Source organism: Sapajus apella, unplaced genomic scaffold, assembly GCF_009761245.1.
Source record: "Sapajus apella isolate SASKATOON/1434 unplaced genomic scaffold, GSC_monkey_1.0 scaffold50, whole genome shotgun sequence".
NCBI lineage: Eukaryota > Metazoa > Chordata > Mammalia > Primates > Cebidae > Sapajus > Sapajus apella.
Genome location: NW_022436990.1, coordinates 11,505,240 through 11,523,798, shown reverse-complemented (window position 1 = coordinate 11,523,798; position 18,559 = coordinate 11,505,240). Strand labels below are relative to the sequence as shown.

The 18,559-nt window shown below is 37.9% G+C and overlaps 1 protein-coding gene and 1 pseudogene across 1 annotated transcript; one reads left to right on the top strand and one right to left on the bottom strand.

Moving 5' to 3' along the window:
* The first annotated feature begins 791 nt into the window (after positions 1 to 791).
* On the top strand, positions 792 to 1,431 carry LOC116526306 (annotated as a pseudogene).
* Positions 1,432 to 6,687: 5,256 nt separating this feature from the next.
* DTD2 (D-aminoacyl-tRNA deacylase 2) lies at positions 6,688 to 16,017 on the bottom strand. Its single transcript, XM_032242598.1, has 3 exons — positions 15,800 to 16,017; positions 11,827 to 11,896; positions 6,688 to 7,304 (listed from the first exon to the last, which is right to left on the bottom strand). Exons 1-3 carry the CDS (start codon positions 15,908 to 15,910, stop codon positions 6,979 to 6,981), a joined length of 507 nt encoding a protein of 168 aa, XP_032098489.1. The 5' UTR covers positions 15,911 to 16,017; the 3' UTR covers positions 6,688 to 6,978.
* Positions 16,018 to 18,559: the final 2,542 nt, after the last annotated feature.

Here is an 18,559-nt window from a genome sequence, read left to right as displayed (position 1 = left end):
GAAATAAAAGCCCTGAGAACTTTCAGAATGTAATCAGAAGAAAAGATAATGCAGGCATTGAGCAAACTAAACTTTAAAGGTCATGTTTGCTCATAGACATACCTTGGGGCTGCTAAGGAAATCAGAAGAATGCCAGGAATAGAAAGTGGCCTTAGCCTGTCTACATTAGCACAAGGCTGAAGTAAACAGTATCTGAAAGTTGGAGCCAAGGATCACATTTTTGCTAGTATGATCAGACATTTTCTAAAAAAAACTCCATACCTTCTCTTAAAAAAAAAAAAAAAAAAAAGCCCACAATTACTTTCCCAACCTCAAATATTTATAGCAATAACATCTAATGGTTCTCAGATACTGTTATACAGGGTGTGGTGCATTCTCCATATAAATTCTTCTTTTCACATTCAGATAAAAGGCTGATGTAATAGGTCAAATTTTATTAAGCTTCTTTAGAGAAAAATACTGACTAACCCAGTGTGAAGAATTCATTCACATGGAAAAGTCCAGTAAAAAGAAGTAGAGTCATATTTATCTCAAAGTTGGCTATTTGTGATGTATCCCACATAACTGCTTTATTTTGAGATTAAATATAGAAGGGTTTTAATAAAGCTTGTTTCATCAAAATTCAGATTTGTAAACCAAATAAATTAAGACATTTTTGTGTCATAAAAAGTTTACTTTAGAGCGATCACCGAGGCCTGGACCTGCGGCGGCGTCGGCGGCCTAGCGCAGGCGCTGACCCGACTAGGCAGTGAGCGGCCGTGGCCTTGGCTGCGAGGCCTTAACCTGGCCGGCAGCCGCGCCCTGCTTGTGGGTTGTGCCGCGGTCGGGGTAGGAGCCTACGCGGGGCCGGGGCGATGGACGCCTTAGAAGAGAGCTTTGCGCTGTCTTTCTCCTCCGCTTCTGATGCAGAATTTGTTGCTGTGGTTAGATATTTAGAGGACATTGTCATGGATGACGAGTTCCAGTGATTACAGAGAAATTTCATGGACAAGTACTACCTGGAGTTTGAAGACACGGAAGAGAATAAATTCACCTACACATCTGTTTTTAATGAATGCATTTCTCTGTTAGAAAAATATATTCAAGCTGCTGGAGCGAATTCCTGGATTCAACATGGCAGCTTTCAACACAACATTACAGCACTATAAAGATGAAGTGGCTGGTGACACATTCGACATGCTGCTCACCTTTACAGATTTTCAGGCTTTTAAAGAAATGTTTTTGGACTACAGAGCAGAAAAAGAAGGCCGAGGACTGGATTTAGGCAGTGGCTTAGTGATGACATCGTTGTGCAAATCATCATCTGTGCCAGCTACCCCGAGCAATCTGCGGCACTAGGTCCTGCCTCCAGCCAATGAATGGGATTATTCTGGATGTCACCGGCCCAATAGGCTCAGCTCATGATGACAGAATACATCTTAAAAAGACTGACTTATGTAACTCTTCGTGTATATTAAGTATTGATACGTCAAAACCAAAATGACCTAACCCCTCCTGGACCTATTTCTCCCGAAACACCTTCTTGAATTCATTTACCATAGTACTTCTCTCCTTCTCAAGTGGACACCTCTCTCAGGAGCTTCTGAGTCACACGCTTCTGAAGTGAGCCCATGTCAGGCACTCCACCTGGGCGGGGGGGCCTTCCCCTAGCATACATGCTGGTGTGTGCGTGTGGACTAACCCGCCGCCACCACCCCCTGTCCCAGCAGGCTCGGCATGAATCTTTTTGTGCACTTGCACCCCTTTTTCACGTGGGTCATGGTTTCAGTACTTCAGCCTCAGTGGAGTTCCCATTTATCTAGCGTGTTACTCTAGCTTATCTTGAGATTTCGGAATCTCCTGTGATTACAGCTTGTCTCTGCTGTAGGAATCAACAGAAAGAGACGTCCTCTGCATAAAAGCTCCACTTGAAAAGCCACCTCCTAGTCCTAACATTTCCAGTCCTAGTGTCACTGTCTTCTGGTTCTGATTTAGTCCCCACTGTTTCTAGAAATCTCTTTTAAGCATTATTTTTGAAAAAAAAAATTTATAGATGAAAACTCAGGCTAACCTAGTGGATGTGATCTTGGAACTTCCATGATTATCCACGTAAAAGATCAAAGTATTATATGCTGTGAGCTTTTTAGGTGATAGTGCTGTGAAGGCAAAAATGCTTTCTACATTGGCGTTTGTTCCTATGTTACTAGGCACCTATGAATGTATGCAGTGTGCTAGAAATAGACTGAAACATATTCTTATAGCATGTTAGTGTGCTTGCATGTTTGCTGAAAATCCTTTCTGTATAAACCAGTTTGTTAGGTTCTCTGGGTTAGGTAGGGAGTGCAGTTTTTTCCTGTCAAAATCTCTCCTACCAAGATGGTGTTCCACTGTCCAGCCCAGCATGAGTAGCAGGTAGAACACAGCCTTACTGGCTGTTTGTCTGCTTTGGTGTAGTGCAATGTGTGTTAGATTACTTATCAGAAAACATGAACGTCATCTCTAGAAAGAAAAACACATAGTAGTCCAATTCCCAGTGTGTCCCTTTGACTTTTTTTAATAGTGAAAATAAGAATCTGTACTGACTTTTCACTTGGCCATTCTGGTTTTAAAGGAAAAGCTATAAGCTCTGTTTTTCTGTACTGATCTGTCACTTATTAAATACTTTTGTACCATAAGTAAAATTTGAGGTGTTTTGCAAGGAAAAAGTTTGCTTTATGAAAAGACTCAAATAGTTTTTTTTTTTCCTTATTTTTAGTCAGAATATTGCTCTGTCGCCCAGGTTGGAGTGCAGTGGCGTGATCTTGGCTCAGTGCAACCTCTACCTCCCAGGTTCAAGCCATTGTCCTACCTCAGCCTTCTGAGTAGCTGGGATTATAGATGCCTGCCACCATGCCCAGCTAAGTTTTGTATTTTTAGTACAGATAGGACTTAGACAATATAATGGTAGGCAGATATAGTGTAAACACACTGTATTATGTACAGTAACACACTGTACTATCTCTGCCTACCATTATACTCTCTATGCCCAATATTATACTCTTGCAGTCGACATATTAATATAAAAAATTAAAGTCATATCATTAATCATATAAAATACATCACAAGTATTGAGAGTGGCACAATCATAATGCCAAAGGTGACAGAGGCAGAAGAAATAATGGGGTCAGAAGACACTAAGTAATGATGGATTTAGAGTAAAGAGCAAGTTAGAGAAGGGCATAATCTAAGAAAAATACAAAGTAGGCTGGGCACAGTGGTTCACGCCTGTAATCCCAGCACTTTGAGAGACAGAGGGGTGGATCTCCTGAGGTCAGGAGTTCAAGACCAGCCTGACCAACATGGAGAAACCCTGTCTCTACTAAAAATACAAAATTAGGCAGGCGTGGTGGCGTACATCTATAATCCCAGGTACTAGGGAGGCTAAGAGAATTACTTCAACCCTGGAGGTGGAGGTTGCGCTAAGCCAAGATTGTGCCATTGCACTCCAGCCTGGGCAACAAGAATGAAACTCTGTTTCAAAAAAAAAAGGAAAAGAAAAAAAAGAAAAATACAAATAGAGCTATACTGGAGAATTTTTATAGGGGAGTACCTTTATAGTAGAAAAGGTTAAAAAGGTGAGCTGGAGCCATATTATAAACCATGATACCAGCCTTAGAAGTCTGGGCTTCATTGTGGGTAACAGTGGTTCTGGGAGTCCAATGTATACAAAAATCATCCTGGGGGAAAACTGGTGACTAGACAGATTAACTCTTGTGATTCTAATTAGCATGTTTGGGATGGTCCCAGAAAACTGCATCTTAACAGGCTCCCCAGGTGATTCCAGTACATGGACACACTTTGAGACACTCCGCCTCAGGACAAATGATTAAGAAACTCTACTATTAACTGTTGCAAATACCCCAATTCCCTGTATGCTGTGAAAACATTTAATTGCATCCAATTTTTCTTTGTTAATTTAGCATTGACTTTGTCACTGTTTACATCTTGAGTGAATGTGCTTGACAATGCGCTTTTCTGGTTCTGACTCTCTATCTTCTCCTCTGGCCTCTCATACTTTGCCCTTTCTTTACATGTTATTTCGTAAGATTTTGATTTTAGTCCTCTACAGATGTCCCTGAGTTATTTCATCCACTCCTAAGGAGCGTAGAGAACGTTGATACCAACCTCAGAAGATTAGACTTTGTCCTGTAGATAAACAGGAGTTATAAAAGTTTCTCAGAAGTAGAATATCATAGAGAAAGACGTTCTGGGAATGTAACCTTGGAGATGGTCTGCAGAAAAGGAATAGGCATAGGAGAAACAGGAGGTAGGGAGAATAATTATGAGACCACCAAAATAACTGTTTAAAGTCATCATCAAGGGATGACTTCAGAATGAAAATGTTACTTTTCTAGTAGTTCTTCCCTTTAAGAAACTAGCCTTATTTCAATAAATTAATAGGCAAGACACTTCTAAGTACATTGGAATCTCATTATCTTTTTTTGCTATATATTTAACTATAATATAAGGAATCAGGTCCTCTGCAATGTTAATCACAGATAGTAAAAATCTGACATGACACTGTTCTATTATAACATCAATGTGATTTCTAAAACAAGTGGCACAAAGGATTTTATAATATTGATAAGTTTTCATTATGGAGTCAAGAAATCATCGTTAGTACAGATATTATTCATAAATGGTAAACTTTATTTTATGACTTGAACTCGTGAAAGAATGGTAAAAGTATATTTGATTTTACTTTACACGAAGGTACTCAAGCTATTAAACCATATCCATTGTGTCTTATACACAATATTTTCTATAATTGAATCCAGACGTTTCTAAATTGGCAGAAAAAATAGTGCCTGTATTTAGATATTCTATTTGAAAGATTCTAGAATCTTAGAAAAACAGAGGCAGAAAGCGCCTAAATTAGGTTCAACCCTGTCTGCTCCTAATTTAGTAGATAAACCAGTTTATTGGCTATTCTTTGTCAAGTGTTCCAAATAGAGAGATGCTAAGTCTTTATAAAGATCAATTTCAATTTTTAACAACTCTCACTACAAGAAAGTCAAGAAAATAGAAATTAGACCTCCCCCTTGTGTGACCTTGGGAAAATTCCTTAAGCATTGTCTTACTTTTCACAGTGCTATCGTCATCATACATATACCGTGAAAGTAAAATATCTATTGAAGATTCTTTGAACACATTGGGCTGGAAGAGCTACAGAAAACCAAGGTATAGTTATTTTCATATCCACGACTTCATTTGCCATTTCCCTTGTTGCAGCCTCCCTGGAAATTAAGCAAAGATGGCAATCGCCTTCTGCTTAACAACCCTTCATGTACCTGAAATTGTTATTCTCCCCAGGTACCTCAAGAACATTTTTTAGAGAGGATTGCCTGAACTCTAAAACAGGAATCAAGGGCTATGAGTCAGCATTTCACCTACAAATAAAATCAAAATGGTTTAAAATAGGTAACATAATCTTTTTGAAAGACATACATACCTCTTTGGAGACGCTTTGAGACAACTGGAGTTTGCAAGTTTATGAATAGTTTATTACATTTCAATAAGTGTATCATGAATCAATAAAGCAAAAAGGACAATGAGCTCATTACCAAGCCAGTTATTGATTCTCTAGTTCCAAAATAGAATAGTACAGGAAGGGTATAGAGAAAATAGAATTTTTTCATGATAAAAATTTTAAGTATGTTAGGAAGACAGACCTAAAGAAACCATCAGACACAACAAAAATTTCAGCAGCTACTTAGGATGTTTATTTATTTACCTTTTTTTGTCAATTAGATTATTTGGTTTTTACTTAAAAAAAAAAAAACAAACACCTTTTCAAAGCAAGTCAGTTTGCCAAAACTGAATATTACCTCTTACTGACTTAATTATTCTTTCAATTTCTTGTATATCTTCCTCTCTTGCCTTTGAAAAGTTTACCGTACTAGCTGTCTATCTTATATTACTGTCATAGCTCAGACTGCCCTAACAAAATAATGTAGGACTGGGTGGTTTAAACAACACAAGTTTATTTCCTCACAGTTCTGGTCGTTAGAAGTTCAAGATCAAGGTGTCAGCATGGTCTGTTTCTGGTGACTACTTTCTTTCTGGCTTGTAAACAGCCACCTTCACTCGGGGGTGTTGTGGACAGGATGGTTGGAGGAGCTCTATATTACATTTGCATGTGTATTATTAAAAGAAATGGTGAATCACATATGGAAATACAGAAAACTGCAATAGTAAATAAAATTAACAAACTTATAATTGGGTTGTACTGAAGTTTACCTAATTTTAATAGAAACAGTTATTTTTATTACATGCTACACAAATTTGATGGTATAAGCAATGTTTTTCTTATTTGTCTGAATTTCTTCATTGCAAAATGCTAAAACTATACATAATCTTTTAAAAACAATTAAGATGGCTGGGTGCTGCAGCTCATGCCTGTAATCTCAGCACTTTGGGAGGCCAAGGTGGGCGGGTCACCTGAGGCTGGCAGTTCAAGACTAGCCTGAACAACATGGAGAAACCTCGTCTCTACTAAAAATACAAAATTAGCCAGGCGTGGTGGCGCATGCCTGTATTCTCAGCTATTCAGGAGGCTGAGGCAGGAGAATTGCTTGAATCTGGGAGGTGGAGGTTGTGGTGAGCCGAGATCACGCCATTGCATTCCAGCCTGGGCAACAAGAGCAAAACTCCGTCTCAAACAAAACAAAACACAATTAAGAACATTTCCTTAATGACTATGAAGTGAATACACAGCATATTTCAAATTTTCAAGTAGAAGGGTAGAGGAATGTAGGACAAAAGGCGACTGAGATCCAGAGTTTAGGTGACTTGGCAAAGTCATCCGATTAGCAGGTTATAGAATTATATATGAAACGCAAGATTTTCTTATCCCAAAATGCTGAAGATTGGTATATTCAAGATGAAGGGGAATAAAACCTAATTATACTCTAGATCACTTCATACCAGAAAACAGCTATAGAAACTAGGTTTTCACTTTCAAAACTCAATTAAGTGTGTGTATGGTCCGTTGGTGTCTAGCTTTAACACCTGCCTATTCCCATAAGTGCCATGTTCCACTATAACCCCAGCTTCAGCACACTTGCTATTAGCAGCTACTTCTTTTTCACACAGAGTAACAAATTGAGAGTAAAGTTCAAACCCTTCTTCTTTTCCAGAGTTAGAGTGATATTGCATGTTTCTTCCTTTTAGTCTTCCTCCAAGGGTAGCTTGAGGGATAATAAGAATGTTGCCAGGTAGATCCAATATAGAGACTTGTTTGCCATTTTCTGTTTCACTTAATTTCACATTTAACAGTGTATTAACTGGGTGAGGAAGAAAGGCAAAACATTTTAAAGTGAAAAAGATGAAGAAAACCATCAAGTTTTTAATTAGTCAGCAAACTTCATGTTTAAAATTCAGTTTGTCAGCTCATGCTTCTAACTCAAAGTCTCTAGATTTGAAATACTGCTTCACTAAGCTAAATAATCTAAGCATGAAAAATAAGGCAACTTTCATGCAGAAAATGGTATGATATTTTAAATCTGATTTGGCAGTTAAGATCACCTAACAATAAATTCATCCAGAAAGGTCTAAAAATTAACTTTACACTGGAACCTCAAATATTGTTCTCCTGGGGGAATACATGAGAATATTTTACCTTCCTGTTCCTTTTACTTCGTAAGTAAATTCCACAGAAAAAGAGGAGGATAAATCCTCCTCACACCAAATTGTGCTTTATAGTGGGATATCAAATAAAAATTTTAGTGCAGTTATTATTTTAAACTTAGCTGCCAAGACTTTTAAGCAGAGACAAAGGTTCCTGGTTCAATCCCATTATAAACCACTTAATTTTGTTGTTTAATAACCTTAAAGGCAATATTAACATGGCTAATCATTTTATAAATGTATGGACTAATCATTTTATAAATATAACCCATGAGAGAAGGGTAAATGTGAAAGCAGGAATCATCAGAAATTCATTGGTACAACTGAAAAAGTAAATAAGATATAAAGCTACCTATACTATCTTCATATACATATAAAAATGTGATATTATTTTTATAGCATTTATGATATTTCTTATAGTTAATAAAAAGTGTTGAAACCACCGTTAAGTATCCATGTATAGCTAAAAGCCTAAACTTAGAAAACCTTTATACCTTAACATTAACCATTTTCAAAACAGTAAGCAAAAGAAGTGTCTAATATAAAAAGACTTAGGGTCTTCCTACCTCTATAAAGGTATAAATGACTCCTGTTTGCAAAGAATAGTCCTGAGAGGACAAATGGTTGAAGGAACTATACAAACCTCAAGACAACTGCCCTCAAATTAAATTAAAAGGCATGCTTTCTGTTGGGGTAGTTAATGGTTTTAATTAATAGAGAGTCTGTAGTAAATATTCATGTGGTTGCCCCTCTCTACAAATCATGGAATTAACTGGTAAATATCTGCCAACGTGAACTCTCAAATGAATTCCTAAGCTAGGCATTAAGCATCATCAATTTTCACTTAACTAACATTTATTTTTAAATACTTCTAGTTTTTCTCTATTACAAATAGGACTTTGCTGTTTAGCCAGTAGTCTTTATTGATTGCCTGTAAGGAAACTTAACTCTCCAGAGCACTACATTCCACTGGAAATCACTACCTAGCTCTCTAGGCTTCAGGCTAGTGACAGAGTAAGTACTGTAGGCAATTTTGGAATAACAGGCTTGAGAGGTAATGCTACAATATATTATATTTCCACGTACCTCCCTCTACTGGCTATAAATGAGAATTCAGTTAATGCTGTTGGTATACAAATATCAGTATGTACATAAATACAATGTAGAACCAGTAAGTAGAATTAAAACGAGTAAAACGAGACAATGAATCAATGGCATGTTGGAAACTCAAATATCCTAAAACAGGTTATCAATCAAGTATCTCTAATGATGTATATGGAATGTTAAGCTTTAACAGGTCTCTGGCCCTCAGTCCAATTATATTGAAGATGAACTGAGGAAGATTCTACACATCTCTATGTTAGCTGTGCTATTTTGGATTTTACAGATATAACTGATTATTATATTCTCAAGGGATATATGCTTTGATTGGAAATATCTGAATCTATGTAATAAATATGAGGTGAAATTTAAGAGAATCCCATCACATTGACCTACTTAGCCTACTGGAATAGAGGGAAGTACAAGCTAATGCTTTCAATAATAGATGCACTTATTTTGCTTACAACTCAAATGAGCAGAACGTGATTCTTAGAGTCATATATTTCTTTACTGAGAATCATGATATAAAAAATCATGTTAGATATTGTTAGGCTATCCACTACAAGAGTTAGGGTGGAATTCCTTGGTGTTTTAAATTCACCACAATCTTATTCATATATTTAAAGTTAACTCACAAGACAGATATGGAAGCACACAGGATTTAATCACTTAAAAACAACATGCAGTTTGGATGTGGTAGGCATTTTCATCCTATTATGCTGAAGAGCCATTTGAGACTCTGTAAGACAACTTTAGGAAGTCAATCTTAAGTCAGAATGACAAAAACTTTCTTCCTGTTTTTGAAGATTTCTACATTTTTTTATGGCCCAAAAAGATTTAATCCAAGGCAAAATATTAATTTAGGAAAGTGGACAGAATGTCTAACACTCTAGCATTAGGATCGGACAAATTATTCTTTATAATAGGAGTCCTCATTACATTATGTTCTTTGTTTTTCATTTTTAACTTTCTTCTTCGGACCAGAACATTATGTTCTTAACCCTTCAAAGGTTCCTTATTATCTTCTGGATTCAAATTTCAAACTATTGCAGTTACTGGCTTCCTATTCTCACTTATCAAAGTCTCTTAAATCTGGTTTTCATCTTTTGACAAACTTGTCAGACATGTTTGATATATCAGTATAAAATTCCCTCTAGGAGTTTTAGCTTTATGTCCAAGCTCTTCCTCATTGCCCTATTTGCCCTTGACGCTCTTCTAGGTTAACTTCCGTAAGCTTCAACTGCCCATTTGCATAATTAGTATTTCTTATTAATCCAACTAATGGATGCTGTCCTTTACTAAGGAGGAGAATACAACCTGTTCCCAACTTTAAGGATACCTTCTTTTCTTTCAGTTTTGTACATTTGTTTGTTTTGGGACATAATCGTTATATCCAAATACTGTCTTGAGAGGGTATATGATTTGATTTGGTATATCTGAACCTATGTAATTATCACATGAAATGCTATAGCCATATGAGATAGTGTGTATATATATCACTGTCCAGTGCTATCGCCTGTCCAGGTAACTAGAAAGCTGCAAGTAGATAAATTACTGTTCAGAGACCGCTGAACATTGACTCTGTTTTCTACGTCCTTGGAGGAGGTGTGGCTATGATGACACTGAATTTGGCTCAAGGTCCAGGAGAACCTTATATCTATACTTATTTCCACAAAGAAGTGCATACATTGCTAATGCAAATTCTTCCATAATAGTGATATAAGCTTAAGTTGTCCAGATTTGATGAGACCCACATCTTGTATATACTACATCATCTACTGCCTCTGTTAGGGACCCTGGGGGAAAAAGGAAACTATATTAAGAAATGCAGCATCTGTTTCTCCCTATGTGACCACCCTGTTTCCAAGAAGTTTCTGTATCCTTGGCTGAAGAGTACTGCGTGTATGTGTATGTATGTACACTCTTCTACATCAATTTGTAAGTCATCTGAAATGCTGCAGATGTTTCAAAAGAATTCCACCATACTTGCTTACTTTAAATTTTGAAACAAGCAAATAGCTAAAGCCAAAAACACTTGACAGAGCTAAGTACTTAATAACTTATCAGCACAATTTAAGATTGTGCTTTTTAGGATGGGCAGAGATTGGTTAATGGATACAAAATTATAGCTAGATAGGACGAATGACTTCTGGTGTTCTGCAGCACTGTAGGATGAATATGGCTAACTATAATTTATTGTATACTTTCAAAAATCTAGAAGAAAGGATTTTAAATGTTCACAACACAAATAACAAATGTTTGGGATAATGCTTATCTGGTTTGATTGTTATACATTGTATACAGTATAAAACTATCACTCTGTATCCCACAAATATGTAAAATTATTATTATTTTAAAAATAAAAGGGGAGGAAAAAAGATTGTGCTTCTTGTCCCTTCTGGTTCATTTGTCTATTACTATTCTTTCTCACTTTTTTTTTTTTGAGATAGGGTGTTGCTCTGTTGCCCAGGTTGAAGTGCAGTAGTGCCATCGAGGCTCACTGCTGCCTCGACCTCCTGGTCTCAAGCAATCTTCCAGTCTCGGCCTCCCAAGTAGCTAGGACCATAGGCACAGGTCACCATACCTGGCTACTTATGTGTATTTTTTGTAGGGAAGAGGTCTTACTATGTTGCCCAGGCTGGCCTCCAATTCCTGGGTTCAGGCAATTCACCCGACTAGGCCTCCTAATGGGCTGGGATTATAGGTGTGAGCCACTGCACTCAGCCTTTCAATCTGAAAAAGGAAACAAAATTGGCCGGGTACAGTGGCTCACGCCTATAATCCCAGCACTTTGGGAGGCCAAGGCAGGTGGATCACGAGGTTAGGAGATCAAGACCATCCTGGCCAACATGGTGAAACCCTGTCTCTACTAAAAATACAAAAAATTAGCCGGCGTGGTGGTGCACACCTGTAGTCCCAGCTACTTGGGAGGTTGAGGCAGGAGAATCACTTGAACCTGGGAGGCGGATGTTGCAGTGAGCCGAGATTGCGCCACTGCATTTCAGTCTGGGTGACAGAGCGAGACTGTGTCTCAAAAAAAAAAAAAAAAAAAAAAGGGAAACAAAATTAAACACATACCCATTTTGGGAAGAAGTTCTTTATCAGCTCCCTTGAAAAAGCACACATAGATCACCAATCCTCTCTGAACCTATGAGAAATCACCACAGTAAACTCAGATTACAAAGATATCTACAAAGATACAGTGCTAAATGAGTAAAATTTCACAGCTATTAATACTATAGACATAGAGGTTAAAAGCACAGAAAATGAACTTTACAAAAGATTTCTCATGTGAAAAAAACAAAATATTTTTCAAGTTCCAATAATCGCAGTTATTTCTTTCAAAAATTAAGTTTAAAATATAGCCAAGAGGAGTGAAGACAAGTTATACCTTCAGACATTTATTTCTAATCAACATCATTAAGACTATCAACCAGCCATTTCCTCAGTAAGTAAGGCTGACAAAGACTAAGAAACATTTTGTTTGATACACCCCATTTACTCAATGCCTAGTGAATTCACATACCAGATACAGCTGATAAACAACATGTGACTGATGTCTTTTGACATCATCTCTCTTTCCCCTAATCCACTTACTTACTGATAATGAAAATAAGGGTCTGATTCTATTTCTATAAACTCCAGGAATCTGTCCAATTATTTGTTGTTGTTGTTAATGCTTTAAATAAACATGATTAGGACTTGAAAATTGCATTTGTGATAATAAGGTCTACATTAAAACGTTGGTTGTTATCAGGAAAATAGGCTTATTTGTTTTACATAATGACCTGGATATTTCTTAGATCATGTAGGACAGAGACTACACAGAAAAGAGACACTTGAATAGTGACTTTGATTCTGCTTCTGAGTGAATCATTAGATTTTTTGATTCTGTAAATTAACCTTGACTCCAGGAGCTATTAGGACAATTAAATGAGTTAATATTTATAAAGTACTTCAAAAACAGTGCCTGGTTCATAGTAAGTGCTGTATTAGTGTTTATTAAATGAGTATGTAAAAATAAATTTAAGGGCAGAGGCACAATTTATTTCACATTTTAACTTCCAAAGCACTTTACAGGCTGTTTTGTACATGATAGGGTTTCAATTTATCTGTTGATTACATTAACATTCAACTATATGTTCTAGGCTCTATGAGTTATCTCAAGAATTTTCTAGATAAATGTAAATACAGCTCTGCACTCACACTTGATTTACCTGGAACATAACTGAGTTTTAAAAAATGCAATTGTAGGCCGGGCGCGGTGGCTCAAGCCTGTAATCCCAGCACTTTGGGAGGCCGAGGCGGGTGGATCACGAGGTCAAGAGATCGAGACCATCCTGGTCAACATGGTGAAACCCCGTCTCTACTAAAAATACAAAAAAATCAGCTGGGCATGGTGGTGCGTGCCTGTAATCCCAGCTACTCAGGAGGCTGGGGCAGGAGAATTGCCTGAACCCAGGAGGCGGAGGTTGCGGTGAGCCGAGATAGCGCCATTGCACTCCAGCCTGGGTAACAAGAGCGAAACTCCGTCTCAAAAAAAAAAAAAAAAAATGCAATTGTGCTACTGAAACAATAGGCAAGGGCCTTCATTGTATACCCTTAAGAAGCTGGCAAGTTATTACAGATATTTGCACTACTGTCATAGGCCTCTTCACTAGTATTGTTTTCATCATGAATCAAAATCTTAAGCATATTTACATATGGACACGTGCAATGTCAGAATTAAATACCTAATCATTTGCAGAAAGATACCTGTTCTTTCCGCTTACCACATTATCTCCTCATTAAGGTATTTGCCTTTCATTTATTCCATAATAGATCTTAAGTTGTGACTTCTCTTCAAGTCAAAAATCACTCTCCTTACAACTTATATATATATTATAAAACATTTCAAATATATAGAAAAACACAGAATTCTCACTGTATCTTTAAAAAGTTCACTTACCAGGAAGAAAAGCATTAGTCTGTGACAGCAAAGTTCTAAATGAGTGAAACTAAGAACAAGCAAAGAAAACAACCTTCAAATGTTGACAAAACGCTGTTTCTAAAAACACAAGAACTTTTAATAATACAGCAGGGTAGAGAAGACGTAAGAGGAAAGAACTTATATTTTCTCAACATCTAAATTACTTGTCATCTCTTTAAACTAATTTAGTCATGTGTAGGAGTGAAAGGGAAAGCCTTTAAAATAGTTTTTAAGTTTATAAACACAAACTGATAGTTTGGATGCCTGCAATAAAATGTCCGTGATTTTGCATAAGGAGATGTAGCCTGAAGAACATAAAAAAGATAAATAAGCATGGAAGGAAACTAAATGACTGATAGTTTGGAATTTATGGTGTCTGGAAGCAGCTATAAAAATGGATAATCACTTTATTTATTTTTGAGAGGAGGTCTCACTCTGTGGTTCAGGCTGGAGTGCAATGATATGATCTCCGCTCACTGCAACCTCTGCCTCCTGGGTTCAAGCAATTCTCCTGCCTTAGCCTCCTGAGTAGTTGGGATTACAGGTGCATGCCATGACGCCCAGCTAATTTTTGTATTTTTAGTAGAGATGGGATTTCACCATGTTGGCCAGGCTGGTCTTGAACTCCTGACCTAAAGTGATCCACTGGCCTCCCAAAGTGCTGGGATTATTGCGCCTGGCCAGTTAATTCTTTAGATAGGATCGCAAAATAAAAGAATAAAATTTCAAATAAAGAAGAGAAATCAAGACCTCACAAAAAATCATGACAAAAATAAGAAATAAGAAAAGTGAATTTCTGGGAAAGAAAGAGATAAGAATACTGTACAGGAATTTCTACCATTATATTTCCAAATTAGCACAGGGGAGCCGATTCTGATTTTAGAATGATTGCTCACACATCATACAGTTCATGGGTGCTATTTAAAATAATAAGTAGGCCAAGGGCAGTAGCTCAGGCCTGTAATCCCAGCACTTTGGGAGGCTGAAGCAAGTGGCTCACCTGAGGTCAGGAGTTGGAGATCAGCCTTCCCAAAATGGCAAAACCCATCTCTACTAAAAATACAAAAATTAGCTGGGCGTGGTAGCTCACGCCTGTAGTTTGAAAATTGTTTGAACTCGGGGGCGGGGGAGGGGGTAGGGGCAGAGGTAGCAGTGAACTGAGATCCTGCCACTGCACTGCAGCCTGGGTGACGGAGCAAGACTCCGTCTCAAAATAAATAAATAAATAAAATGAATATAAAATAATAACTGAAATTGTTTTAAGAAATGCTAGATCTAGGACTGAAATCAACAGAAAAGATGAGCGAAGAAATTTTGCTACACTGAAGTTTCTGAGTACCTACAAAAGTCTTAATTATGAACTAATTTTTTTTCTTACATTTCAGTGTACTCCAAAAATATGTCAGAGGCCTTAAAGAAAATTTTATTTGTTTTTGTATGCAGTGGGGGCAGGCTGTCTTAAAAAGTAAAGTATGTATGAAAGTCGAAGGAACTCACAGTCACATAAATGTTTTAAATTCTTTGGAGAGATGTGTTTGATGACATGTAACATTGTTACAACAATGGTCTTTGTTTCTCAGTTGGAAATCGGTCAAAATTTTAAAAAGGTTTCTTGAAATAGAATTTTTTTTTTAGGAAATCTCATTTCTATGCTAAGACCAAGTCAACCTAAGGAGGAATTCGACACGATCTGAGAAGAATAAGTAAATGCAGATCATGAACTCTTGCAGCAACCCTGACCTACTAGCCTGCCCCTGACCAGCAGAGGCCACGAGCTTCAAGCGTTCTGGGACATGAAACCTGAAGTCCACCGAGCTCAGTTTCATATCCTCGTGGTCCCCCCAAGCAGGGAAACGCGCTCTTCTCGGGGGCTACGACTGGCGCTGGGGAACGGTGGTGCAGGACAGAAAAGGCAAGCGCAGCCAGGCAGGCCACTGCGGGCAGCGTCGGGCTGACCTGGCAACTCTGCGGCCGGACCGCGGGTCTGAGAGAGAGACGCGGAGGGGACGAATTACCGAGACAACGCGGAGAAAAACCGCCTCGCACGCCGGGGGATAACAAGAGCGGCCGGGCTAACGTTACCTCCACCCATTGGGCCGCGGCGTCCCCATCGGCTGGGCGAATTTGCAACCGGGCGTGCAGGCACTGCTGCAGGAGCGCCCGGGCCTGTAGTATACGGCTGCCCTCAGCCATAGCTTAAGCCCCCGCAGCTTCCGGACAGTTACGAGGCCTCGTGCTACAGGCTCCTCCCACGACGCGCAGGCGGGGTAGACGGGGCGGGGCGCGATGAAGGGACTGCGCCAATCTCCCAAGGCGGGGCCTCTGCCTAAGTCTCTGTTGTCCCGGATGTGCGGTCTTGTGGCCGGCGTAGAGCTAATCTCCGCAGAACCTGCTGGAGTCTGTAGCAGGCGCTCCGTGTATACTTTTAAATGATTGAAAAGACTCGTTAGATCTCTTTCCTACACACCTTTTAAGAAACAGTTTTCACCTCAGAAAGCTTAGGTTCCAACTGTTGAAAAATTTTAAATCTGCTTGATTTAAATTCATATGCCCATTATGAAGGTAAGTAAACAGTCGAATCAGAAAGCAAGCAGAGATGGAACTAAAAGTTCTATGTACACATCTTTCAAAATTTTCCTTATCCCAATCAATAAAAATGCTGCCTCCTGTATCGAGAATGCCATAAATCATTCTGATTCCACAGTTGTGAAAAGGTATTGGTATGCTATGTGAATTCAAATCATGGTGTTGATATACCCAGGTATTTCTGTGCTATACGAATACACAGTCTTTAGATCATTTTTTAGAAGATATCCTTGTTAAAAATAGTCTTGTCCAAGAAAGTGTAATTGTTAATAGGTTAGCCCGCTACTAATACAAAAATAAAACAGCTTATTCTGATGTATATCATGTAAATTCTGTGATTCATTTTCTGGAAGTACATATTAGAATGTAAGTAAAACTAAACAAGGGCTCGATTTTCTTTCCCATGTAGCGTATTCCGTGAACATGCATCAGATTAGCATTTATTTTTCTATGGGGTTGGATGGTTTAGACGAGGAATAATAGCGTTACCCTAATTGCATTACTCAGGTCATTGATTTGGGCTCAGTTGGCACAATGTGCCTATACATTCTGGTCTGTTGTTTAAAAAGATGACATCACTGACAGTGTTGCTATCCATACAAAGTAGTGTGACTGAAGAAAATAATCCATGCATAATCAACAGTCCTTTGTACACAAAATTGAAGCTGCTTGTTTGCTGATTATCTTGCAGACAGGCTTACACTTTTACTAAAAACAGACAGCAAAATCTCACATGATCTCTGATTGTTGCATTGCAGGGTTTCCAACATTTGTTGACATTTGTCTGCAAAGCACAGACAAGTTGAATTGCTTCATGTCTGCACCTTTATGTCATTATAACAATTGAGTCTCTTTTCTCTCTGTGTCTCAGATTCTGATTTTACAGGCCTGGAAGAAACTTTGACATACAGACCCTTAGCTATGTCCCAGAATAAGAGAAGAGTTTGGTGTCCATTCATATGTGGATGCAGGAAATAGGGAGGGCTATTGAAAATAGGGTATATGGTTCACAGAGATCTTTCTACAGTGATGGTGTCTTTAACAAATTGGGAAACCCTTCCTGTGAGTAGAATAGATGGAGTTGGATGGTAATGGTTAGCTTCTCAAAAATCACCAATTACTTTAAACCTTCCTGTTGAGTGAGGATCTCGTGGACATTGCTGTAGGTACTGTAATAGGCTGTGGCTCAGTTATTCTTTACTTCTATTTGCAGAAGGTGATAGAGAGTAGCCACCAAAGATAGCATTTCCTTTCTGTATTTTATGTTTTGAACACTCAGTTTCATTCTACACATAATTTAAGAAGGACATGCATGCAATAAAATAGTAAAAATGTGAATTAAAGCATTAGGAATAAAGAAAATAGAATTATGTCAGTAAGCCACAATGGGGGAAATTGAAAACAGATAAGGCAGTGGTTCTCAACTGGAGTGCTGAAATGATATAGTATGCAGCAAAGTTTTTACAAATATACAACTTTAATTTTTGTTATGAAACGGTTATGTTCATTATGCGTAATATTAAAGTGCTGCAGGTTGTACAATTTGCTTCAAGTTGGAATGAAAGGCAAAGCATATCATTAACTTGGCTTTTGAAGGAGATGGTTGTTCACTGGAATGTAAGAGAGCTTTGCCTTGTGATTGTATAGGAAATTATTGAGCAGAGATAATTCTGAAACACCTACAATGCTGAAAAGGTACCATATGGATAGGGGATAATTGTGGATGGGTTCTAGGTCATCTGAGATGGTATAATAATTAATTTAGAGTTACTTTAACTTATTTAATTCATTTAAGTTGGCTGCCCTAAACTCTGACATTCAAAGTATTTCACAAACATGAAAAGTTTGAGAACCACTTCTAAAAGATGCCTTAGAGTTGATGCTAAGCTTCCTGATTGTAAATAGGAGAGGATAGGGAAGGGAAGTATAATCTGTTTCATAGTTCTAGAGATAAGCAGAGATTTTCCATAAATTTAGCTCTAAACTGAGCCTTTTACCTGAGACTTTATATAGGGATATGTTAATAAATAAAGTGCAACTGGAAGAGGTAGGTATTTTATCTTAGGGAAGGCTGGATCTAGCCTTCTAGTTCAAAGCCCAGATATATATATATATATATTTTTTTTCATTGCTTAGGGAGATGACTAGGATCTGAGAAATTGGTTAACATTAACTAAAATGCACATTAGATTGGGTTGGAACCAGAATACTAATCTAGTCGTTTATAAAAAGAAATATTGCCATGACATGTAGTAG